This window comes from Phallusia mammillata, chromosome 3 (genome assembly GCF_965637545.1).
Source record: "Phallusia mammillata chromosome 3, kaPhaMamm4.hap1.1, whole genome shotgun sequence".
Classification (NCBI taxonomy): Eukaryota; Metazoa; Chordata; class Ascidiacea; order Phlebobranchia; family Ascidiidae; genus Phallusia; species Phallusia mammillata.
In genome coordinates, this window is record NC_137254.1 from 1,420,765 (window position 1) to 1,440,669 (window position 19,905).

At 36.1% G+C, this 19,905-nt stretch overlaps 1 protein-coding gene and 1 pseudogene across 1 annotated transcript; both read left to right on the forward strand.

Annotated features, from left to right (window-relative positions):
* Nucleotides 1-749: 749 nt before the first annotated feature.
* On the forward strand, nt 750-12,907 carry LOC145218136 (uncharacterized; annotated as a pseudogene).
* Nucleotides 12,908-16,499: 3,592 nt separating this feature from the next.
* LOC145220066 (uncharacterized) lies at nt 16,500-18,852 on the forward strand. Its single transcript, XM_080087363.1, has one exon. It carries the CDS (start codon nt 16,572-16,574, stop codon nt 17,748-17,750), a length of 1,179 nt encoding a protein of 392 aa, XP_079943489.1. The 5' UTR covers nt 16,500-16,571; the 3' UTR covers nt 17,751-18,852.
* Nucleotides 18,853-19,905: the final 1,053 nt, after the last annotated feature.

Sequence of the window (19,905 nt, forward strand, 5' to 3'; positions counted from 1 at the left end):
TAGATTCGAAAGGACGACTTTGTTTGTCTGTAATGTTTAAAACACACCGTTTAATTCATTTTACCAGTGGTCTGTTATGTTGTGTTAGATTCGGAAAAGCAAAAATGTCTTTTAAGGGCGTTACGTAATTGCTGTTTGAAACAAACAAGTTACGCGAAATTATTACTAAACCAGGTTTGATTTCCACAAAGATTTGGACTTAGGTGTTAATACGAAAAACTGTCATATAATATTTGTTGGCTTAATGCATTGAAACGTTTATTTTGAATGGAAACTTTAGTCTACTTTTACTATGAGCTAAATCACTTTAAGTGTTGAGTGTATATCAGTGTTAATTTATGGTGCATCTGTTGTAATCATGAGGGTTTGAAAAAGTTCAAGTCCAATTTTCCTGAAATTTTGAACTAAAAATATTTTCTGTCATATTTACACGAAAATAATTACCTTTGCTCGGTCCCCTGTGTAGGTTAAATTGATTGAATACTAGATAAACCACTTGGTTATTTGACAAGTGCCGCAGGAATATGTCCGATCAGTTGTTTTGGCCCAGTTTGTAACCAATATAAATGACGCTTGTAATCGTACTCACTGGTAAAGGAAATTGTTACACAGCTGGCTACCGCACGGCGAAGCCAGTTGATTTCGGATAGCCTAAAACAATACTCGAGTATTAGCATTGCAGATAGTTACACACTAAGTATTACAGAAGGTTTTAACTTTCATATGTTTTTTTTTTCCAGGTAGTATTCTTGTTGTTTCATTGTGCCAGACGACTCACACTAAACATAAACCTAATTTTGTGTAAAAACATTTACAATATGTTGACATTAAAACCACACATGTTGAAACAAACCAATGAAAATCCTCATCGATGTGATGTTTGTGAAAAGAGATTTAGTCAGCGTGGACATTTAAAATGCCACATGTTGACACACACCAAAGAGAAACCTCACCGCTGCACAGTTTGCGAAAAACGCTTCAGCGAAAGTGGAAGTTTGAACCGACACAAGTTGACTCACACCAAAGAGAAGCCTCATCAATGTGATGTTTGTGAAAAGAGATTTAGTCAGCGTGGAGATTTAAACAAGCACATGTTGACACACACCAACGAAAAACCTCATCGATGTCACATTTGTGAGAAAAGGTTTCGCGAAAGCGGAACTTTGAAAAGACACATGTTGACTCACACCAAAGAGAAGCCTCATCAATGTGATGTTTGTGAAAAAAGATTTAAACAAAGCGGTCATGTGAAAAGGCACATGTTGACACACACCAAAGAAAAACCTTATCGATGTGATGTTTGTGAAAAGAGATTTAGCCAGCGTGGACATTTAAAATGCCACATGTTGACACACACCAAAGAGAAACCACATCGATGTAATGTTTGTGAAAAATGCTTCATCCAAGGTATTCATTTGAAAAATCACATTTTGACACACACCAATGAAAAACCTTATCAATGTGATGTTTGTGAAAAAAGATTTGGCCTAAGTGGACATTTAAAAAGTCACATGTTGACACACACCAATGAAAAACTTCATCGATGTGATGTTTGTGAGAAAGGGTTTGGCACAAGTGGAAGTTTAAAAACACACATGTTGATACATACCAACAGCAAACATCACCAATGTCACATTTGTGAGAAAAGGTTTCGCGAAGGCGGAACCTTGAAAAGACACATGTTGACTCACACCAAAGAAAAACCTTATCATTGTAATGTTTGTGAATAAAGATTTAGTCAAGTTGGCAGTTTAAAAAGACACATGATGACACACACCAAAGAAAAACCTCATCGATGTGATATTTGTGAAAAACGCTTCAGCGAAAGTGGAAACATAAAAACACACATGCTGAGACACACTAAAGAAAAACATCATCCATGTGATGTTTGTAAGAATAGATTCAGCCGGGTTGGAGATTTAAAAACACACATGTTGACACACACCAACAAGAAACCTCATTAATGTCACATTTGTGAGAAAAATGTTTCGCGAAGTTGGAACTTTGAAAAGACACATGTTGACCCACGAAACACCATCAATGTGATGTTTGCAATGAAAGATATAGCCGTCAAGGTGGTTTGGAAAAACACATAGTAACCCACACCAATAAAAAACCTTCTTGATGTGAGGATATTGATGGAAATTTGTTGTTGAACACAAGTTGATTGACACTAAACTAAATCCCATCTATAAATTTAGTGCGCCAAAAATATAACTTTTGACGAAAGTTGACTTAATCTAAAATCTCATGTACATTTGAGTCTAAACTGTAGCAGTGCAAGATATGTCACAAGGCGTTTGTTAGTCCAAAGTAGGAAAGGTGCTCCAGGGGAATTTGTGGGGATCAAAAAATTGAACAAAAATCCGGGTTTGCGTGGCTTTTGCCGGAATATTCCAGTTTCAAACCGGTTTTGACCGGTTTCTGCCTCCTACCGATCCTCCATGCCGGTTTAAACCGGAATCAAACATCAACAATTTTGTCCTGTGTTAATAACTATACATTTGTGAAAGTGCCTCAAATCACAAAATTTCGGTTTGCAATTTCCCTTGTCTAAACCTTACTCGTGTACAGCTAACGATTGTATTTGAACCTTACAAAATGACCGATTCATTCTTCGCTGTTTATGACGCAACAATCCATATTGTTCGTAATGACTGCTGTTTTGACAGCTGTTCAGTGGTTTTCAACCTGTGGGTCGCGAATCCCGTTGGTGTCGTTAGCCATTTTGCTGGGGGTCGCAAATGTCTTTAATAAACGTGAAAAAGTAAATGTTTATCAGCAATAACAAATGAAAACATCTGAAAGCAATAAAACAGTCAAACCATTACATTTGAGTTTCATTTACATTTTTTTGTCTTTACACAGACTTTGAAAACTATGTTAGTGAAAAAGGACTTGTACAAGGGAAATTTCAAACCACACATGTTTACTTACACTAAAGAAAAACTCCAATAATACAATATTTACGATAAAAACGTTCCCCTATTATATGGATATTTGAAAACACACATATGGATTCACACTAAAGAAAAAAAACATCTGTGTTTCTGCTGAATGCTTTTACAGCAACAACAGGATGACGAATCATTGTAAGTTCAAAATTATACTCGTTTAACAGCAAATTTTATTTAAATTGTTTGTTAAAATAAAAACAGCATTTTACAAAATAACACCATGCAAATCATGGGTGGGCAACCTGCGGTCCTTGGAATAAATTTGTGCGGGCCTACAGAGACACGTAGATTTCAAATGTACTGGCAAACTGGTCAAATTATTATATTTTTTGAGCAAATTAGTGTGCCCGGTGCTATTTTTCTGCGACCTGACAATATGCTGCTGCAATCAAATGCGAATGTTTCTTGTAGTAAGGAATTTTTGGTATGTAACGAAGTAAAATTACCTTGTGTTATACAAAGGAGCGGCCCACGATCTAATCATAGCAATTGTATTTGGCCCCACAGTAACAAAGATTGCCCATCCCTGATGTAAATCATTGGACTACAGTAGTGGGATCAAACTGTGATGCATCTTTCCACTTTTTGTAGTGATGGTTTGTTGAACAATTAATTTTGGAAATTCCACCTATTGCCTGTTCTCTTAGTTTCTAACTTCATGGAAGCTAGCTAGTCCGGCCATGCGTCGAATTGCTTCCTGTAACATAAGAATGTGGTGAAGCCGCAGCTGCAGCTGCACAGCTTATTAATGTCTAAATTACTTCGTTAACGCACAACAACTGATCTTTGTAGTCCAGTTTATGTATATAGTAGCGAGGAAAAGCTAGTGTGTATATTAGTTAGAGTTGGACAGACGAATTCCTTTGTCTGTCATGTTTAGAACACACCGTTTCAATGATTTTACCAGTGGTCTGATATGTTGGGTTAGATTTGGAAAAGCAAAATTGTCTTTTAAGGGCGTTACGTAATTGCTGTTTGAAACAAACAAGTTACGCGAAATTATTACTAAACCAGGTTTGATTTTCACAAAGATTTGGACTTAGGTGTTAATACGAAAAACTGTTATATAATATTTGTTGGCTTAATGCATTGATACGTTTATTTTGAATGGAAACTTTAGTCTACTTTTAGTATGAGCTAAATCACTTTAAGTGTTGAGTGTATATCAGTTTTAATTTATGGTGCATCTGTTGTAATCATGAGGGTTTGAAAAAGTTCAAGGCCCATTTTCCTGAAATTTTAAACTAAAAATATTTTCTGTCATATTTACACAAAAATAATTACTTTTCCCAGTCTCCTGTGTAGGTTAAATTGATTCAATACTAGATAAACCACATGGTTATTTGACAAGTGCCACAGTAATATGTCCGATCAGTTGTTTGACCTAATTTATAACCAATATAAATGACGCTTGTAATCGTACGCACTGGTAAAGGAAATTGTTACACAGCTGGCTACCGCACGGCGAAGCCAGTTGATTTCGGTTAGCTTAAAACAATACTCGAGTATTAGGATTCCAGATAGTTACACACAAAGTATTACAAAACTGGAGGTTTTAACTTTCATCTATTTTTGTTCAGTTAGTATTCTTGTTGTTTGCCAGACGACTCACACTAAACGTAAAACTTAAGAGTGTGATTTTGTGTAAAATTATTTGCATTATGTTGACATTAAAAACACACATGTTGAAACAAACCAATGAAAAGCCTCATCGATGTGATGTTTGTGAAAAGAGATTTAGTCATCGTGGAAATTTAAACAAGCACATGTTAACACACACCAAAGAGAAGCCTCATCGATGTGATGTTTGTGAAAAAAGATTTAGCCTAAGTGGAAATTTAAACAAGCACATGTTGACACACACCAAAGAGAAACCTCATCGATGTGATGTTTGTGAGAAAAGGTTTCGCGAAGGCGGAACTTTGAAAAGACACATGTTGACACACACCAAAGAAAAACTCCATCAATGTGATGTTTGTGAAAAATGCTTCATCCAAGGTAGTCATTTGAAAAGTCACATGTTGACACACACCAAAGAGAAACCTTATCCATGCGATGTTTGTGAGAAAAGATTTGCCCATAGTGGAAGTTTGAAAACACACATGATGACACACACCAAAGAGAAACCTCATCGGTGTGGTGTTTGTGAAAAAAGATTTACCCAATGTGGAGCTTTAAAAAGGCACATGTTGACACACACCAAAGAAAAACCTTATCGATGTGATATTTGTGAAAAACGCTTTAGCGAAAGTGGAAGCTTAAAAACACACATGCTGACACACACTAAAAAAAACATCATCCATGTGATGTTTGTAAGAACAGATTCAGCCGGGTTGGAGATTTAAAAACACACATGTTGACACACACCAACAGCAAACATCATTAATGTCACATTTGTGAGAAAAAAGTTTCGCGAAGTTGGAACTTTGAAAAGACACATGTTGACCCACGAAACCCCATCAATGTGATGTTTGCAATGAAAGATATAGCCGTCAAGGTGGTTTAGAAAAACACATAGTAACCCACACCAGTAAAAAACCTTCTTGATGTGAGGATATTGATGGAAATTTGTTGTTGAAAACAAGTTGATTGACACTAAACTAAATCCCATCTATAAATGCAGTGCGCCAAAAATATAATTTTTGACGAAAGTTGACTTAATCTAAAATCTCATGTACATTTGAGTCTAAACTGTAGCAGTGCAAGATATGTCAGAAGGCATGTGTTTGTCCAAAGTAGGAAAGGTGCTCCAGGGGAATTTGTGGGGATCAAAAAATTGAACAAAAATCCGGGTTTGCGTGGCTTTTGCCGGAATATTCCAGTTTCAAACCGGATTTGACCGGTTTCTGCCTCCTACCGAACCTCCATGCCGGTTTAAACCGGAATCAAAAATCAACAATTTTGTCCTGTGTTAATAGCTATGCATTTGTGAAAGTGCCTCAAATCACAAAATTTCGGTTTGGAATTTCCCTTGTCTAAACCTTACTCGTGTACAGCTAACGATTGTATTTAAACCTTACAAAATGACCGATTCATTCTTCGCTGTTTATGACGCAACAATCCATATTGTTCGTAATGACTGCTGTTTTGACAGCTGTTCAGTGGTTTTCAACCTGTGGGTCGCGAATCCCGTTGGTGTCGTTAGCCATTTTGCTGGGGGTCGCAAATGTCTTTGATCAACGTGAAAAAGTAAATGTTTATCAGCAATAACAAATGAAAACATCTGAAAGCAATAAAACAGTCAAACCATTACATTTGAGTTTCATTTACATTTTTTTGTCTTTACACAGACTTTGAAAACTATGTTAGTGAAAAAGGACTTGTACAAGGGAAATTTCAAACCACACATGTTTACTTACACTAAAGAAAAACTCCAATAATACAATATTTACGATAAAAACGTTCCCCTATTATATGGATATTTGAAAACACACATATGGATTCACACTAAAGAAAAAAAACATCTGTGTTTCTGCTGAATGCTTTTACAGCAACAACAGGATGACGAATCATTGTAAGTTCAAAATTATACTCGTTTAACAGCAAATTTTATTTAAATTGTTTGTTAAAATAAAAACAGCATTTAACAAAATAACACCATGCAAATCATGGGTGGGCAACCTGCGGTCCTTGGAATAAATTTGTGCGGGCCTACAGAGACACGTAGATTTCAAATGTACTGGCAAACTGGTCAAATTATTATATTTTTTGAGCAAATTAGTGTGCCCGGTGCTATTTTTCTGCGACCTGACAATATGCTGCTGCAATCAAATGCGAATGTTTCTTGTAGTAAGGAATTTTTGGTATGTAACGAAGTAAAATTACCTTGTGTTATACAAAGGTGCGGCCCACGATCTAATCATAGCAATTGTATTTGGCCCCACAGTAACAAAGATTGCCCATCCCTGATGTAAATCATTGGACTACAGTAGTGGGATCAAACTGTGATGCATCTTTCCACTTTTTGTAGTGATGGTTTGTTGAACAATTAATTTTGGAAATTCCACCTATTGCCTGTTCTCTTAGTTTCTAACTTCATGGAAGCTAGCTAGTCCGGCCATGCGTCGAATTGCTTCCTGTAACATAAGAATGTGGTGAAGCCGCAGCTGCAGCTGCACAGCTTATTAATGTCTAAATTACTTCGTTAACGCACAACAACTGATCTTTGTAGTCCAGTTTATGTATATAGTAGCGAGGAAAAGCTAGTGTGTATATTAGTTAGAGTTGGACAGACGAATTCCTTTGTCTGTCATGTTTAGAACACACCGTTTCAATGATTTTACCAGTGGTCTGATATGTTGGGTTAGATTTGGAAAAGCAAAATTGTCTTTTAAGGGCGTTACGTAATTGCTGTTTGAAACAAACAAGTTACGCGAAATTATTACTAAACCAGGTTTGATTTTCACAAAGATTTGGACTTAGGTGTTAATACGAAAAACTGTTATATAATATTTGTTGGCTTAATGCATTGATACGTTTATTTTGAATGGAAACTTTAGTCTACTTTTAGTATGAGCTAAATCACTTTAAGTGTTGAGTGTATATCAGTTTTAATTTATGGTGCATCTGTTGTAATCATGAGGGTTTGAAAAAGTTCAAGGCCCATTTTCCTGAAATTTTAAACTAAAAATATTTTCTGTCATATTTACACAAAAATAATTACTTTTCCCAGTCTCCTGTGTAGGTTAAATTGATTCAATACTAGATAAACCACATGGTTATTTGACAAGTGCCACAGTAATATGTCCGATCAGTTGTTTGACCTAATTTATAACCAATATAAATGACGCTTGTAATCGTACGCACTGGTAAAGGAAATTGTTACACAGCTGGCTACCGCACGGCGAAGCCAGTTGATTTCGGTTAGCTTAAAACAATACTCGAGTATTAGGATTGCAGATAGTTACACACAAAGTATTACAAAACTGGAGGTTTTAACTTTCATCTATTTTTGTTCAGTTAGTATTCTTGTTGTTTGCCAGACGACTCACACTAAACGTAAAACTTAAGAGTGTGATTTTGTGTAAAATTATTTGCATTATGTTGACATTAAAAACACACATGTTGAAACAAACCAATGAAAAGCCTCATCGATGTGATGTTTGTGAAAAGAGATTTAGTCATCGTGGAAATTTAAACAAGCACATGTTAACACACACCAAAGAGAAGCCTCATCGATGTGATGTTTGTGAAAAAAGATTTAGCCTAAGTGGAAATTTAAACAAGCACATGTTGACACACACCAAAGAGAAACCTCATCGATGTGATGTTTGTGAGAAAAGGTTTCGCGAAGGCGGAACTTTGAAAAGACACATGTTGACACACACCAAAGAAAAACTCCATCAATGTGATGTTTGTGAAAAATGCTTCATCCAAGGTAGTCATTTGAAAAGTCACATGTTGACACACACCAAAGAGAAACCTTATCCATGCGATGTTTGTGAGAAAAGATTTGCCCATAGTGGAAGTTTGAAAACACACATGATGACACACACCAAAGAGAAACCTCATCGGTGTGGTGTTTGTGAAAAAAGATTTACCCAATTTGGAGCTTTAAAAAGGCACATGTTGACACACACCAAAGAAAAACCTTATCGATGTGATATTTGTGAAAAACGCTTTAGCGAAAGTGGAAGCTTAAAAACACACATGCTGACACACACTAAAAAAAACATCATCCATGTGATGTTTGTAAGAACAGATTCAGCCGGGTTGGAGATTTAAAAACACACATGTTGACACACACCAACAGCAAACATCATTAATGTCACATTTGTGAGAAAAAAGTTTCGCGAAGTTGGAACTTTGAAAAGACACATGTTGACCCACGAAACCCCATCAATGTGATGTTTGCAATGAAAGATATAGCCGTCAAGGTGGTTTAGAAAAACACATAGTAACCCACACCAGTAAAAAACCTTCTTGATGTGAGGATATTGATGGAAATTTGTTGTTGAAAACAAGTTGATTGACACTAAACTAAATCCCATCTATAAATGCAGTGCGCCAAAAATATAATTTTTGACGAAAGTTGACTTAATCTAAAATCTCATGTACATTTGAGTCTAAACTGTAGCAGTGCAAGATATGTCAGAAGGCATGTGTTTGTCCAAAGTAGGAAAGGTGCTCCAGGGGAATTTGTGGGGATCAAAAAATTGAACAAAAATCCGGGTTTGCGTGGCTTTTGCCGGAATATTCCAGTTTCAAACCGGATTTGACCGGTTTCTGCCTCCTACCGAACCTCCATGCCGGTTTAAACCGGAATCAAAAATCAACAATTTTGTCCTGTGTTAATAGCTATGCATTTGTGAAAGTGCCTCAAATCACAAAATTTCGGTTTGGAATTTCCCTTGTCTAAACCTTACTCGTGTACAGCTAACGATTGTATTTAAACCTTACAAAATGACCGATTCATTCTTCGCTGTTTATGACGCAACAATCCATATTGTTCGTAATGACTGCTGTTTTGACAGCTGTTCAGTGGTTTTCAACCTGTGGGTCGCGAATCCCGTTGGTGTCGTTAGCCATTTTGCTGGGGGTCGCAAATGTCTTTGATAAACGTGAAAAAGTAAATGTTTATCAGCAATAACAAATGAAAACATCTGAAAGCAATAAAACAGTCAAACCATTACATTTGAGTTTCATTTACATTTTTTTGTCTTTACACAGACTTTGAAAACTATGTTAGTGAAAAAGGACTTGTACAAGGGAAATTTCAAACCACACATGTTTACTTACACTAAAGAAAAACTCCAATAATACAATATTTGCGATAAAAACGTTCCCCTATTATATGGATATTTGAAAACACACATATGGATTCACACTAAAGAAAAAAAACATCTGTGTTTCTGCTGATTGCTTTTACAGCAACAACAGGATGACGAATCATTGTAAGTTCAAAATTATACTCGTTTAACAGCCAATTTATTTGAATTGTTTGTTAAAATAAAACAGCATTTAACAAAGTAACACTATGTAAATCAGGGGTGGGCAACCTGCGGTCCTTGGAATAAATTTCTGCGGGCCCGAAGAGGCACGTGGATTTCAAATGTACAAATTTAAACTAGTCAAATTATTATATTTTTTTGAACAAATTAGTGTGCCCGGTGCTATTTTTCTGCGACCTGACAATATACTGCTGCAATCAAATGCGAATTTTACTGGCATTTTTGGTATGCAACGAAGTAAAATTACCTTGTGTTATGTAAAGGTGCGGCCCGCGATCTAATCATAGCAATTGTATTTGGCCCCACAGTAACAAAGATTGCCCATTCCTGATGTAAATCATTGGACTACAGTAGTGGGATCAAACTATGATGCATCTTTCGACTTTTTGTAGTGATGGTTTGTTGAACAATTAATTTTGAAAGTTCCACCTATTGCATGTTCTTTTAGTTTCTATCTTCATGGAAGCTAGCTAATCCGGCCATGCGTCGAATTGCTTCCTGTAACATAAGAATGTGGTGAAGCCGCAGCTGCAGCTGCACAGCCTATTAATGTCTAAATTACTTCGTTAACGCACAACAACTGATCTTTGTAGTCCAATTTATGTATATAGTAGCGAGGAAAAGCTAGTGTGTATATTAGTTAGAGTTGGACAGACGAATTCCTTTGTCTGTCATGTTTAGAACACACCGTTTCAATGATTTTACCAGTGGTCTGATATGTTGGGTTAGATTTGGAAAAGCAAAATTGTCTTTTAAGGGCGTTACGTAATTGCTGTTTGAAACACACAAGTTACGCGAAATTATTACTAAACCAGGTTTGATTTCCACAAAGATTTGGACTTAACTGTTAACTGTAAAAAACTGTTATATAATATTTGTTGGCTTAATGCATTGATACGTTTGTTTTGAATAGAAACTTTATTCTACTTTTATTATAAGCTAAATCACTTTAACTATTGAGTGTGTTAGTTATAATTTGTACATATGTTGTAATCATGAGGGTTTAAAAAGTTCAAGACCCATTTCCCTGAAATTTTGAACTAAAAATATTTTCTGACATATTTACACAAAAATAATTACCTTTGCTCGGTAACCTTTATAGGTTAAATTGATTCAATACTGGATAAACAACTTGGCTATTTTACCAGTGTCACTGGAATATGTCCGATCAGTTGTTTGGCCCAGTTTATAGCCAATATAAATGACGCTTGTAACCGGTCACCCTGGGAAAGGAAATTGTTACACAGCTGTCTACCGCATTGCGAAGTCAGTTGATTTCGGATAGCCTAAAACAATACTCGAGTATTAGGATTGCAGATAGTTACACACAAAGTATAACAGAACTGAAGGTTTTAATTTTCGTATGTTTTTTTCAGGTAGGATTCTTGTTGTTTCATTGTGCCAGGCGACTCACACTAGACGTCAACCTCATGAGTGTGATTCTGTCTAAAAATATTTGCAATATGTTGACATTAAAAACACACATGTTGAAACAAACCAATGAAAAGCCTCATCGATGTGATGTTTGTGAAAAAAGATTTAGTCAGCTTGGAAATTTAAAAAAGCACATGTTGACACACACCAAAGAAAAACCTCATTACTGCGAAGTTTGTGAAAAAAGATTCGGCCAACTTGGGAACTTAAAACGACACATGGTGACACACACCAAACTGAAACCTCATCAATGTGACGTTTGTGAAAAGAGATTTAGTCAGCGTGGAAATTTAAACAAGCACATGTTGACACACACCAAAGAAAAACCTCATTACTGCGAAGTTTGTGAAAAAAGATTCGGCCAACTTGGGAACTTAAAACGACACATGTTGACACATTCCAAAGTGAAACCTCATCAATGTGATGTTTGTGAAAAGAGATTTAGTCAGCGTGGAAATTTAAACAGGCACATGTTGACACACACCAAAGAAAAACCTCATCAATGTGATGTTTGTAAAAAACGTTTTGCCCAAAGTAGTTATTTAAAATTGCACGTGTTGACACATACTGAGGAAAAACTTTATCGATGTGATGTTTGTGAGAAAAGATTTAGCTGGATTGGAAGCTTAAAAACACACATGTTGATTCACACCAATAACAAACCTCATCAATGTCATATTTGTGAGAAAAGGTTTCGCAAAGGCGGAACCTTGAAAAGTCACATGTTGACACACACCAAAGAAAAACCTTATCTGTGTGCTGTTTGTGAAAAAAGGTTTAACCTGGGTGGAGATTTAAAAAGACATATGATGACACACACCAAAGAAAAACCTCATCAATGTGATGTTTGTGAAAAACGCTTCAGCCAAGGTAGTCATTTGAAAAATCACATGTTGATTCACACCAATGAAAAACCTCATCAATGTTGTGTTTGTGAAAAAAGATTTAACCAAGGTGGCCATCTGAAAACGCACATGTTAATACATACCAGGGTTGGAGATTTAAAAACACACATGTTGATTCATGCCAACACAAAACCTCATCAATGTCACATTTGTAAGAAACGATTTCGCGAAGATGAAACTTTGGAAAGACACATGTTGACACACGTTGACATATAACTTTTGAAGAAAGTTGACATTTGTTTGTCCAAAGTAGGAAAGTCACACAACTGGAAAGTTTGTGAAAAATATTTTGCTTCAATAGATTTTTGCATGTTTTAAGAAAAAAATAATTAGTGTAAAGCATACAGGGAAATCTGTATTTGGCTTTTTGTTTTCCAAGTTTGCTTTCACATACAGTTACCTGGTTATCAGAATCCAAAAATTGTGTCATTTATTTGACAACACCTGTGACTTTTTCACGTGATTGTACGATCGTTATGGTTTGTCACCGACATCATTTTAGAAGTCGACCCCAATTGTCATTTGTCGCTATTTAACACCTTTTACTATCTGTACAGTTACATCATCGTCACTATTTCACCATATATGCAGATGTGTTGGAAATCTCTGACTCTTATCAACTCTCTTAACTTACTTACTTACTCAATAAACTAAGTGTAAGGGAAAACGCCGTCTTCTTTATCGGACTAAGCTCAGGCAAGCAGTGGCTCAGATAGCCAAGGACTTTAGAGCAGTGCCCCGCAACCGGTGTGCCGCGGCACACTGGTGCGCCGCAAGACGAACCGCCGCAAAACCGTAACTTTTACATCATAGCAAATGTGTTTATTTATGTCATAATGTACTTTAAATTGGCCTAATGCAGGTGCTTTAAACAAACGGCCCGGGGACCACATGTGGCCCTCCGAGGGTTTTTACGCGGCCCGTGAACTCAGTTTTAAATTGTAGGTGTTCACCTCATGTGAAATACCTTGTCAGTCCACCGATTAGAGAAAAAAAGAAAAAAACTTACAACTTAATACAAGTTGACTTGGTAATTGGACAACAGCAAAACCTGACTTCTGTCACAACTAAACTTTTTGAATCTATCTTGTACATTTTCACGTCTACACGCTACCAGCTCAACAAACCAAATGAATTTGAAAATGGCGGCTTTGACCTGCTTGAAATTCGAATCGGCGTTGATTGGTTGCGATAACCTTGCTCATGCGTTTCAAATAGTTTAGAAACGCGGGAAATCTTTTTGTGTTTTTGGGTAAAAAATGGTAAAATATTAGTTGTCATTTATAATTATTTTAAACCTAAAATTTTAAAGTTCTAAAAGTCTGTTTTTTTTAAAAGACGCCCTTGTTGTAATTTCCAGTTTTGCTTGTCTTATATTTTTTTATTTAGTCTTTTTTTCTTAGTCTACTTGGTAGCAAGAATTCTCCGCGGTTTGAAAACTATGTCATAATTTATATTTGTGAGTAAAAATGTTGTTTATTGACAAAAAACAAAGATCTTGGGCTATTAAACCGTAAATGAGATAAAATAAAAGTCCATTTTTGCCGCATTTTTTATTTCATTTATAGAACAGATTCTTTCTAAAACCTAAGGTAAAACTAAAATTAATTTGTGCATAACGGTAATTTTGTATACTGCAACTGTGCTTGAAACTAACTGGCTGTGTTTGTAAAGTGCTTTTCACAATCGTAACTAAATTTAGGTGTTTATTACACCGCTGGAACTTGGTTTTTTTACAAAGCAGCTTAGGACATTAAATTTAAGAGGCAAAATCTTTGCCTTACCTTAAACGTCAAACTGCGAGCTATTTAAAGTTTGGAACGAACTATCATTGTGGACACAAAAATTAAATTTCAAAACACACATGTTTACTTAAGGCCGGTTTACACCAAGCGCGTGCGAAGCGAGCAACGCGAAATTTCTTTCTCTGTTTAAGCAATTGTGTGGGAAACTCCCATTTCGCGCTTCTCTCGATTGCGCGCTTCGCGTCTGGGTTGCTCCATGACCAACAGAAACGGCGCTTCGCGCGAGAATTTGGCCCAGAATATGTAGGAATGATCAGTCTTGGTCATTTATGTCGGTTACTTTGTTGTCATATGGAGGTTTAGGCGCTGCAACTTCATTACACAATGTCAATTGATGCAAATTGTAAAAATGTATCACTTACAAAAGTGCTTGACAGTCATAAATCGCTCTGTCATATCAAAAAGCACATGATCAATATATTATTTTTAAATGGTGATAGCAATGGTATCTGAATTAATATGTCTGAAGTTTTCCAATGTACAGACCCACCAGTTCGATTAAATACGGTAGGAAATAACATAGTTTTTGGAAACTTAAATAGATATTAACTTTAATGTTTGTTTTTTCGCCAAGAAATAGTACATGTTTAAGTTTTAGAGTGCAAACAATCAAGACAAAGAAGACACACGAATACTTCGGAGAACAATTTCTTAAATTAGCTGCACAGAGTAGTGGTTTAGCATTACATAAACAACGACTTTGGTTTAGGAGCGATTTTACTACTATCAGTTGCAAAACCACAGCTTAAACGGTCATAGGCTTTGTATTGTGTACTATTCTTCGATTAACCCTTCACATGCAACAAATATTGGCATTGCATCACTGCCGGATGAGCGGACGAAACAGCTTTGTTCCCAACGTTTGCGCCTGGTGTAAACCGGTCTTTACACTAAAGGAAAACCCTAATAATACAATATTTACGATAAAAACGTTCCCCAAATATGGGTATTTGAAAACACACTTATGAATTCACACTAAAGAAAAAAAACATCTGCGTTTCTGCTGATTGCTTTTACAGCAACAACAAGATGTCGAATCACTTTTAGTTTAAAATTATACTCGTTTAACAGCGAATTTTATTTAAATTGTTTGTTAAAATAAAAACAGCATTTAACAAAATAACACCATGTAAACTATGGGTGGGCAACCTGCGGCCCTTGGAATAAATTTCTGCGGGCCCGCAGAGACACGTGGATTTCAAATGTACAAATGTAAACTAGTCAAATTATTATATTTTTTTGAGCAAATTAGTGTGCCCGGTGCTATTTTTCTGCGACCTGACAAAATGCTGCTGCAATCAAATGCGAATTTTACTTGTAGTAAGGAATTTTCGGTATGCAATGAAGTAAAATTACCTTGTGTTATATAAAGGTGCGGCTCGCGATCTAATCATAGCAATTGTATTTGGCCCCACAGTAACAAAGGTTGTTCATCCCTGATGTAAATCATTGGAGTACAGCAGTGGGATCAAACTGTAATGCATCTTTCCACTTTTTGTAGTGATGCTTTGTTGAACAATTAATTTTGAAAATTCAACATATTGCGTGTTCTCTTAGTTTCTAACTTCATGGAAGCTAGCTAATAGGCCATGCGTCGAATTGCTTCCTGTAACATAAGAATGTGGTGAAGCCGCAGCTGCACATCCCGTTAATGTCTAAATTATTTCGTAAACGCACAACAACTGATCTTTGTAGCCCATGCAGTTAAGGTTTATAGTAGCGAGGGAAAGTTAGTGTGTTATGTTAGTTAGATTCAAAAGGACAAATTATTTTTGTATGTCATGTTCAAAACACACAGTTTCAATCATTTTACCAGTGGTCTGTTATGTTGTATTAGATTCGGAAAAGCAAAAATGTCTTTTAAGGGCGTTACGTAATTGCTGTTTGAAACAAACAAGTTACGCGAAATTATTACTAAACCAGGTTTGATTTCCACAAAGATTTGGACTTAACTGTTAACTGTAAAAAACTGTTTTATAATATTTGTTGGCTTAATGCATTGATACGTTTGTTTTGAATAGAAACTTTAGCTTACTTTTACTATAAGCTAAATCACTTTAACTATTGAGTGTGTTAGTTATAATTTGTACATATGTTGTGATCATGAGAGTTTAAAAAGTTCAAGGCCCATTTCCTTTAAATTTTCAACTAAAAATCATTTCTGTCATTGACCTTTGCTCGGTAACCTTTATAGGTTAAATTGATTGAATACTAGATAAACAACTTGGCTACTTTACCAGTGCCGCAGGAATATGTCCGATCAGTTGTTTGGCCTAGTTTGTTACCAATATAAATGACGCTTGCAACCGGACACCCTGGGAAAGGAAATTGTTACACAACTGTCTACAGCATGGTGAAGCCAGTTGATTTCGGATAGCCTAAAACATTACTCGAGTATTAGCATTGGAGATAGTTACACACAAAGTATTACAGAACTGAAGGTTTTAACTTTCATATTTTTTTCAGGTAGTATTCTTGTTGTTTCATTGTGCCAGATGACTCACACTAGACGTAAACCTCATGAGTGTGATTTTGTCTAAAAATATTTGCAATATGTTGACATCAAAAACACATATGTTGAAACAAACCAATGAAAAGCCTCATCGATGTGATGTTTGTGAAAAGAGATTTAGTCATCGTGGAAATTTAAACAAGCACATGTTGACACACACCAAAGAGAAACCTCACCGCTGCACAGTTTGCGAAAAACGCTTCAGCGAAAGTGGAAATTTAAACAAGCACATGTTGACACACACCCAAGATAAACCTCATCGATGTCACATTTGTGAGAAAAGGTTTCGCGAAGGCGGAACTTTGAAAAGACACATGTTGACTCACACCAAAGAAAAACCTCATCAGTGTAATGTTTGTGAGAAAAGATTTAGCCTAAGTGGAAACTTAAAAATGCACATGTTGACACACACCAAAGTGAAACTCCATCAATGTAATGTTTGTGAAAAATGCTTCATCCAAGGTATTCATTTGAAAAATCACATTTTGACACACACCAAAGAAAAACCCCATCAATGTGATGTTTGTGAAAAATGCTTCATCCAAGGTAGTCATTTGAAAAGTCACATGTTGACACACACCAAAGAAAAACCTTATCCATGCGATGTTTGTGCGAAAAGATTTGCCCATAGTGGAAGTTTGAAAACACACATGATGACACACACCAAAGAGAAACCTCATCGGTGTGGTGTTTGTGAAAAAAGATTTACCCAATGTGGAGCTTTAAAAAGGCACATGTTGACACACACCAATGAAAAACTTCATCGATGTGATGTTTGTGAGAAAATGTTTGGCACAAGTGGAAGTTTAAAAACACACATGTTGATACATTCCAACAGCAAACATCATCAATGTCACATTTGTGAGAAAAGGTTTCGCGAAGGCGGAACATTGAAAGGACACATGTTGACACACACCAAAGAAAAACCTTATCGATGTGATGTTTGTGAAAAAAGATTTGCCCATAGTGGAGCTTTAAAAAGGCACATGTTGACTCACACTAAAGAGAAACCTCATCGGTGTGATGTTTGTGAAAAACGCTTCAGCGAAAGTGGAAACTTAAAAAGACACATGCTGAGACACACTAAAGAAAAACATCATCCATGTGATGTTTGTGAGAATAGATTCAGCCGGGTTGGAGATTTGAAAACACACATGTTGACACACACCAACAAGAAACCCCATTAATGTCACATTTGTGAGAAAAATGTTTCGCGAAGTTGGAACTTTGAAAAGACACATGTTGACCCACGAAACCCCATCAATGTGATGTTTGCAATGAAAGATATAGCCGTCAAGGTGGTTTGGAAAAACACATAGTAACCCACACCAATAAAAAACCTTCTTGATGTGAGGATATTGATGGAAATTTGTTGTTGAACACAAGTTGATTGACACTAAACTAAATCCCATCTATAAATGCAGTGCGCCAAAAATATAACTTTTGACGAAAGTTGACTTAATCTAAAATCTCATGTACATTTGAGTCTAAACTGTAGCATTGCAAGATATATGAGAAGGCATTTGTTGTCCAAAGTAGGAAAGGTGCTCCAGGGGAATTTGTGGGGATCAAAAAATTGAACAAAAATCCGGGTTTGCGTGGCTTTTGCCGGAATATTCCAGTTTCAAACCGATTTTGACCGGTTTCTGCCTCCTACCGATCCTCCATGCCGGTTTAAACCGGAATGGAAAATCAACAATTTTGTCCTGTGTTAATAGCTATACATTTGTGAAAGTGCCTCAAATCACAAAATTTCGGTTTGGAATTTCCCTTGTCTAAACCTTACTCGTGTACAGCTAACGATTATATTTAAACTATACAAAATGACCGATTCATTCTTCGCTGTTTATGACGCAACAATCCATATTGTTCGTATTGACTGCTGTTTTAGTGGTTTTCAACCTGTGGGTCGCGAACCCCGTTGGTGTCGTTTGCCATTTTGCTGGAGGTCGCAAATGTCTTTGATATACGTGAAAAAGTAAATGTTTATCAGCAATAACAAATGTAAACATCTGATAGCAGTCAAACAGTCAAACCATTACATTTGAGCTGATTTTGTGTTCCATTGTGACCAATACCACAGCAAAACAATTGCTTTATTACGTCACTATACAATTCATTTATTGCACGTGGGCAAACTAACATAAAACACTTGTAGTAGGTAGGTAAAGCGTGCAAAAAAGGGAGTGGCAAGTTACATTTGGTTGCTAAAAAGGGTCGCGGTATGAAAAATGTTGATAAGCACTGATTTAAACGGACATTTATTTTTGTAAAACTCATACGTTATAAATAAAGACCGTTTCTCTGAAAAAAAATAATCGTTAAGTTCGGTATAATAATAAAATATGTTTTATTGCTGCTTAAAAAATATGTTAGAAACATAAATGGATGGAAAACTGCGAGCTATTTAAAGTTTGGAAAGAACTATTTTAGGTTTGGAACGAAAACTTGCTTCACAAGGACTACTTGTCTTTACACAGACTTTGAAAACTATGTTAGTGAAAAAAGGATTCTGTACAAGGGAAATTTCAAACCACACATGTTAACTCACACTAAAGAAAAACTCCTGATACAATATGTATGATAAAAACGTTCCCCTAATATATGGATATTTGAAAACACACATATGGATTCACACCAAAGAAAAAAAAAACATCTGTGTTTCTGCTGATTGGCATTACAGCAACAACAGGATGTTGAATCATTTTTAGTTTAAAATTATACTCGTTTAACAGCAAATTTTATTTGAATTGTTTGTTAAAATAAAAACAGTCTTTAACAAAATAACACCATGCAAATCATGGGTGGGCAACCTGCGGCCCTTGAAATAAATTTATGCGGGCCCACAGAGACACGTGGATTTCAAATGTACTGGCAAACTGGTCAAATTAATATATTGTTTTGAGCAAATTAGTGTGCCCGGTGCTATTTTTCTGCGACCTGACAATATGCTGCTACAATCAAATGCGAATTTTACTTGTAGTATGGCATTTTTGGTATGCAACGAAGTAAAATTACCTTGTGTTATATAAAGGTGCGGCCCACGATCTAATTATGGCGATTGTATTTGGCCCCACAGTAATAAAGATTGCCCATCCCTGATGTAAATCATTGGAGAACAGTAGTGGGATCAAACTATGATGCATCTTTCCACTTTTTGTAGTGATGGTTTGTTAAACAATTAATTTTGAAAATTCCACCTATTGCATGTTCTCTTAATTTCTAACTTCATGGAAGCTAGCTAATCCGGCCATGCGTCGAATTGCTTCCTGTAACATAAGAATGTGGTGAAGCCGCAGCTGCACATCCCGTTAATGTCTAAATTATTTCGTAAACGCACAA